The sequence below is a fragment of the Carex rostrata genome, chromosome 9 (assembly GCF_964058835.1).
Source record: "Carex rostrata chromosome 9, lpCarRost1.2, whole genome shotgun sequence".
Classification (NCBI taxonomy): domain Eukaryota; kingdom Viridiplantae; phylum Streptophyta; class Magnoliopsida; order Poales; family Cyperaceae; genus Carex; species Carex rostrata.
Window position 1 is genome coordinate 1,402,424 of NC_135926.1, and position 6,466 is coordinate 1,408,889.

The 6,466-nt window shown below is 37.2% G+C and overlaps 1 protein-coding gene across 2 annotated transcripts; it reads right to left on the reverse strand.

Moving 5' to 3' along the window:
• Positions 1-310: 310 nt before the first annotated feature.
• On the reverse strand, positions 311-6,028 carry PUB49 (plant U-box 49). 2 transcript variants are annotated; one of them, XR_013513106.1, is made up of 12 exons: positions 5,730-6,028; positions 5,226-5,288; positions 5,001-5,104; positions 4,506-4,597; positions 4,227-4,316; positions 3,957-4,032; positions 3,169-3,536; positions 2,355-2,611; positions 1,677-1,965; positions 1,304-1,420; positions 680-1,007; positions 311-559 (listed from the first exon to the last, which is right to left on the reverse strand). XR_013513106.1 is itself a non-coding variant. In XM_078308210.1 (12 exons), exons 1-12 carry the CDS (start codon positions 5,855-5,857, stop codon positions 556-558), a joined length of 1,776 nt encoding a protein of 591 aa, XP_078164336.1. In that variant the 5' UTR covers positions 5,858-6,028; the 3' UTR covers positions 343-555. The 2 variants fall into 2 exon arrangements, 1 of the variants encoding a protein (XP_078164336.1); XM_078308210.1 differs by having other exon boundaries at positions 343-559; positions 820-1,007.
• Between the last annotated feature and the right edge of the window lie 438 nt (positions 6,029-6,466).

Consider the following 6,466-nt stretch of genomic DNA (forward strand, 5'->3'; position numbering starts at 1 on the left):
CAACCTGACTCTTTCCTTTTCCAACAGAAAATAATTTTATTTATAAATAAAAGAAATCTATCTGGCCACACAATAAGTCAATAAGAGTACCCATAAAAGAGTATTTCCCAATTCTCAAATTGTTAAATACGTTTTGTTCTTTTAGGAATACCAGCCAGGCCGTTGAGAAGATGGTCCCATATAGCAGCTCTTTTAGGGTAGTTTAAGAGCCCAAGTCAGTACATTAATGAAACCGAATGCAATTGAATTCTAAAAAAAAGAATAACAATAACAGCGGATGTTAACTTGCCAACCACGGAGACAGAGTAAGTAAATACAGAAATACTTGATACTTACCAGAGCTGCTCGAATTATAACTTTATTACTACAACACAATTACAGAGAGTTAGATAAATTGGGGATTACCACAGGTATTCAGAGAGTAATTGCAGAGTTTAAAAAAGTCAAAACTTGGCTACATTTTACAGGCCTGACAAAAAAAGAGTTAAAACTCTCTTCTGACTTGTACAAACACCATTTGATATTGATTCCACACATTTGTAAGTTACATTTTGACTACCTGAAAAGATAAACTAAATTCTCAGCATAGTTGATTAAATTCAAAAGAATTTAAGAAAGGTAAAATTATAGAATAAACAACACAAGACAAATAATTCAAAATGTAGACAGAAGAATTTACCCAGTAAAAAACTAGTTTCACAATCTACAAGGTCTAGGTAGCTCTTTGCAGTGCGAAACCCACTGGCATTGACTGCTCAGAATCTTGCAAACCATCTTAGAAGGAAAAGAGATGACAATTTTGTTTACAGGTTCTCCTACCAGCCTGAGAAGTTATTAAACTCACCAGCTTTCCTTTTCTTCCTAGAATTATCTACTACTGCCGCATCATCTCCAACAGTAGCCTCAGCTTTAGAAGAATTACGGGATTTTAAATATTTCCCAACCCCGCCACCTTTACTGGCAGTGGCTACTGTGCCCGTGTTACTAAGCCATAAGCCAACATTGACCTAGTATACATAAATTTTGAACATTAAGTAAAATATCAGTCGGTATTGCTACAATACTTGCAAAAACAGGTAACATGCTGACACTTGCTCAGCAGGGTTTACTTTTGTTTTGCCTTTCATGAGAAAATTGAGTCCTACTCAGATACTCAGAGATCACTAACTTGTTTGGCATTTGGACATTCTTTGTCACTAAACAAACTCCTTAAACCAAAAGAACATCAGGCACCATTTGGTACTAGCACCGGTAACATCACCAGTATAAGATATGTTTAAATGGAGTGGATGCAACAAATTACATTGTCTTCTTCTGCATTTTTATTCTTTTCCTCCTCTTCCTTTGCCTTCTCTTCCTCTTCATCAGGTTCTGTATAAGGGTTCACAAAGACTGTTACACCTGTTATTTTTATCTCTTCCTGGAAACAAAAAAGACAATTGGAAAGAGAAAAAATTAGGATTAACAAAGTCTTAACCACTAAGTTCAAATATAATTTTCCATCATTTCCCTTCCTTTTCATGCTTAAAACAACCATGCGAAGTTTCAACTAGTTAGAAAATAAAAAAATACTAACACCAGTTTTAATATTATGTTATTTAACAACTCTGGATTTGAATACTTCACCAGGTACTACCACAGTCAACCTGGTAATCAACAAAAATAGAATTACTCACCAATGGACGATCATCATCGTCAGTAGGCACCTTCTCCATAGTGGCAAGAGTCGTCAGACCACCTACAACCATGCCAAAAACAGTATGCTTGAAATTCAGATGATTGGCTGACTTGTACATGATGAAGAACTGTGACCCGTTGCTGTGGGGGCCGCTGTTAGCCATGCTGACAACACCTCGTCCCGAGTGCACCAGCTTTGAGTTCAGTTCGTCTTTAAATGGCTTTCCCCATATTGATTCTCCTCCTTTACCAGTGCCTGTTGGATCACCTCCTTGAATCATAAAATTCCTGTGAGAAAAATACAAATAAGGCCTTGAGTTCCAATTCCTATTCAACAGCAGACTGGCTTTTGCTATATCTACATTCGATACTAGTTAATAGAGGTTTTTTAACATGTCTTCTCTTTTTTCTTTTTGTTACAACAATAACCAATGAATACAGACTCAGATGGAAAAAGTGACTATAATATAAAGCAGTACTTCAAGAACACCGGAGCTCTACAAAAATAAGGTGGCCAAATTTTTATAAAAAGCATATACATCACATTTCGAAAAAATAATTCACTACTCAAAATGATGTTTTCTATTAAGAAGGCTTATAATATTTGGAGATGTATGGTGCTGGTTATGTGACCAGAGCAGTAAATAAGGGAAAAAAAATCAGGTCCAAAGAAGTACCTGATACTCCGATGGAAAATAACCCCATTATAATACCCATTTTCACAATGTGTGATGAAATTCTCACATGTCCTTGGAGTAATATCACAATGGAGTTCTATATTTAGGTCCCCATGTGTTGTATGCAACTGGATGTATCCTTTCTTTTTGGGGTTCTTCTCAACCTTGATGTACTCAAAATCATTGTTTGTTACTGGAGTGAAAGCAGTAGATGTGAAAGAACGCGAGGCTGCTCCCGTGGTATAACGACTTTGAACCTGAAATGTTTAACTGATATTGTAATTTACTAGAAAAGATAAATCTTCCTTGAAGATCGGTAATAGTTGCTTTCTTTAACTGTCAGATTAAGGGTCCCTTAAGAGTAAAAAAAAATTTGTGCGAATTAGACTTTTATTCTACTGTGTTAGAGCATGTTACTATCATATTAAGGACTGATAGTCTGACAACTAACAGCAAAATGCACAAAAATAAATTCAACTTTTATATCAACTCCAAAATTCTATTCACACGTGTGCAACATCAAAATTTGCTTGGCTTATTTTAGTTCAATTCAGGCTTACAAAGAAATTGTTATATCATGTAGGCAACATTGCAAAGTTTAATATATAATGCAACTCTTCCTTCAGGACTAATCAGATAACTATTTAGGTGATTGTCTGTACATCGCAAACAGCAGCCAGATAGTAACTAACAAGAACTGCTGAATGTCATTCCCAAATATCATAAATCATTATCCATTGAAAAAAAAAAGTAATAGAAATTTTTTAATCTCAGTCATAGTCTCGTAGAAAATATAAAAGGAAAATTAACGGACCAGTTTTGCATTGACTGGGGTGCGATCTCCAGCCACATGCAAGGCAATTCTAGCAGCTGTCTTCTCACTAGCTCCTGCCTTTGCTGCAGCTGCACTCCGGCCATGAACAGCTGCTGAAGCAGCATCAACAATGCTAAAACCTTGCATAGGTTTATTCTCACTGGATTTTAAGTTTTTGTTCTCAGTTTCAGATTTAGATGCCGCAATAGCAGCTAAAGCGGCCGCCCTTTCCTTCTGAGCCTTGAGGCCACCACCTCCATGTAGCAAAGCTAGTTTGGCCTTCTCAGTCCCAAGTTCATTCAACATTTGTTTCAGGTCACCTGATACATTTATGTTGTAGGTCGGGTCTTCCTTCATTTTCCGTAAATCTGAAAGAAAATGTTTACTAATTGTAAATTGCTGTCCACATTAGAATTGTAGCCACCAAACGCAAAAGGACAAAACCTATACGAACCCATTCTTTAATTTCTATTTCATTACATGATTTTTTCTTGTCTCAAAATTAACTATTCTTCTTATCTTTCAATGGAACAGGACTTATATTTGCATGTTTTTCTTATATGTTGTCTTGCAATACACTACAAAATGGGATTGTTGTGTCTGTCAATTTAAGAAATAAATGCAAACATGGGAATCCAAAATCTTGGGTCAGGCTTTCCATAACAATTGAACTGCCCTGAACAACATTATACAAGCCTACAAAACCTGACATGTAAATGGCTTTTCTGCGATAAGTCCACTTAAAACACCAATTAAATCATAGTAAAAACAGGAATATAGATCCTCACCTTCTTCATCAAGTTTAATTCCTTTCTTGACATGATCAAACTCTACAAGAACCTTGCTATCTAGCTCATTTGGATTCTGTCAGCAGTTGAAAAATTAAATATGTCAAATTCGTTACAGGAATAAGGTATATCAAACGGACAAACCCATAATTACCAAGACTAGAGAGCTCTATAGCCCAATAAATAATGATGGTTCTGGTATTGAGTGCCATACTAGATATTTCTCTACTAGCGTTGGACCACGTTAAAAGAGTAATCCAACCTAGTTACCTGAATTGTTATGAGATCATCTCTCGTGAAGGGCTCATCAGTAAGCAACTCTCTCCAACTTTTGGTTTTGATGTTGAGTTCCTTAATTGCCTGCAATAGCACAGTCAGCAAACAAAACAAAAAAAAGAAAATAAAGAAAGGTAACATAATTAGCTAAATTATTTGTCAAACTTCCTCATAACCAAAAAGGCATAGCACAAAACAGTATGACAAGACTGTAATTGGTTTTCTTTTTGCTTGCTTGTTTTTTGTGAGTGAGCCAAAATATTCATGTCTCACCTCATAACAGAACACATTTCCAGTAGTCTTCACAGCAACTATATGAGTGAACTCCGTGAATACTTTGTTCAAAACAGGGCAATGGAATTCTCCTGAAACATGATGCAACTGCCAAATTAGCACTATGCAGAATTATCAGTCAAATTAGTTAACTTAATGAAGAAGTTGACACAAGAGAAAAGGACTTCAACATTTAGCTGAATGTACAAACTTCCATGTTTTGCAAGCACAAAAGAAGCTTAAACAGATATAGTTTCACAACCTGACTGGTTATAAGCAAATTGGACTGTCTTCACAAACTAGAAACAAGTTGAACAACATATGAATCTAATGGTACCTACAAATTGTATCAACAGCCACGAGTGACTTGCATATACAAAACAGAACATCTAGCAAGTTTAAAGTCCATGAAAATTTACTTAAGGTAAATCCCAGATCCAACATGAACTACTAGGAGTTACAAAAACCTGAATAAGAAGAGCATAATTGACTAACCATCTGCATTTTTGTGGAAAGTGAGAGGAATGAGGCCCTCGAACTTAAGAGAAGCTCCAGTAACCGGATGTTTCCCAAATTTCTTAATGTATGACATGATGTTCCTATAGAGTTAATTAAATGGAGAATCAAGTTTAATAAAAAAAAATGATTTTATTTTTTACTGCGCCCTTAAAAAAATAGAATAAAACAAACTGCTTATAAGAGCATGATTAAAGATCTTACATCATATCAAAGACATTGCCATCAGCAGTACAGACTGGATCCTCAAATGGTGTAAAAGTAAGCCTGCAAGACCATGTAAAAAACAATTATTATACATACCCTCGAGATTGGTGTAGATGAAGCTAGGTAACCGCCAACACAAGATAAGTCTCTTTTGGTGGTTTCCAGGTTCAATTTTGACATATTAACTGCGGAAGGATTTTTGGCAAAAATAAAAAAGTATATTGACACTCAGATGTACTGTTAACAGTACTAGTTGTGGCATGCTATCTCTAAATTCAGAGTTTCCCAGTTTATTTTGTTGCCCTGCAAATTATTCTGGACAATACATCTCCTTAATGGGGACAAAAAAAAACTCAAAATTAGGAATAATTTAATTTCCTTTGCAGGCCCTGAAATATCATACCAATGGATCATGAATGATGCAATTTTCGTACAGAACCAAACATATAGCGACAAAACTGAGAATTGGAGAAGTTACGAGAGAGAGTATGAGAGAGATACGAGCAGCAGTAAAATGGTAAGCGCTTGAAAGGGGTGCCAGCCTCCTTAGCCTTTGCGCCGCCCCACTCTGTCTTCCATTCCGTCTGAGTTATGAACATGCGATCCTTGCTGTGCTGCTTCTTCCCCATCTCCGGTTGCCTCGCAAAAACCCTAGAGAAGGTGGGGGGGGGGGTGGGGTGGTGAGTAGTAGAGAAAGCTAGGGTTTCAAGCTAGCAGCTTTCGGTCGGTAATCTGATATCAAGTTCTTTTTCCTCGAGGGCGGCTTAGTTTAATTTCCGGTAAATTAGCAGTGCTGAGCACTGGCAATCAGGAGTGCGTATCCTCTGCCGTTTTTTTTTCCTACCGCCCTCAAAAATCAGAATTAAATGAACCCGAATAATCAGATTTTCTGTCACGTTCGCACCGTGGATCTGCGGACTGACCCGCTCGCGTGATCCATTCGCACTGTGAATCTACGCACCGACCCGTGGATCTGCACACTGATACGCTCGCTTTGACCCGCTCGCGCCATGACCCGCTCGAGTGACCCGTTTGCACCGTGAATCTGCGCACCGATCCGTTCGCACCGTGGATCTGCGAACGAATTGGTGATCCGTCCGCAGATCCACAGTGCGAATGTGGCGGAATCTGAATTCTGATTTTTCTAGTGGTATTCATTTAATTTTGATTTTTGAGGGTGGTAGAAAAAAAAAAACGGTATCCTCTACATTAACTCAAAAGATAATCTTTTGAATTAA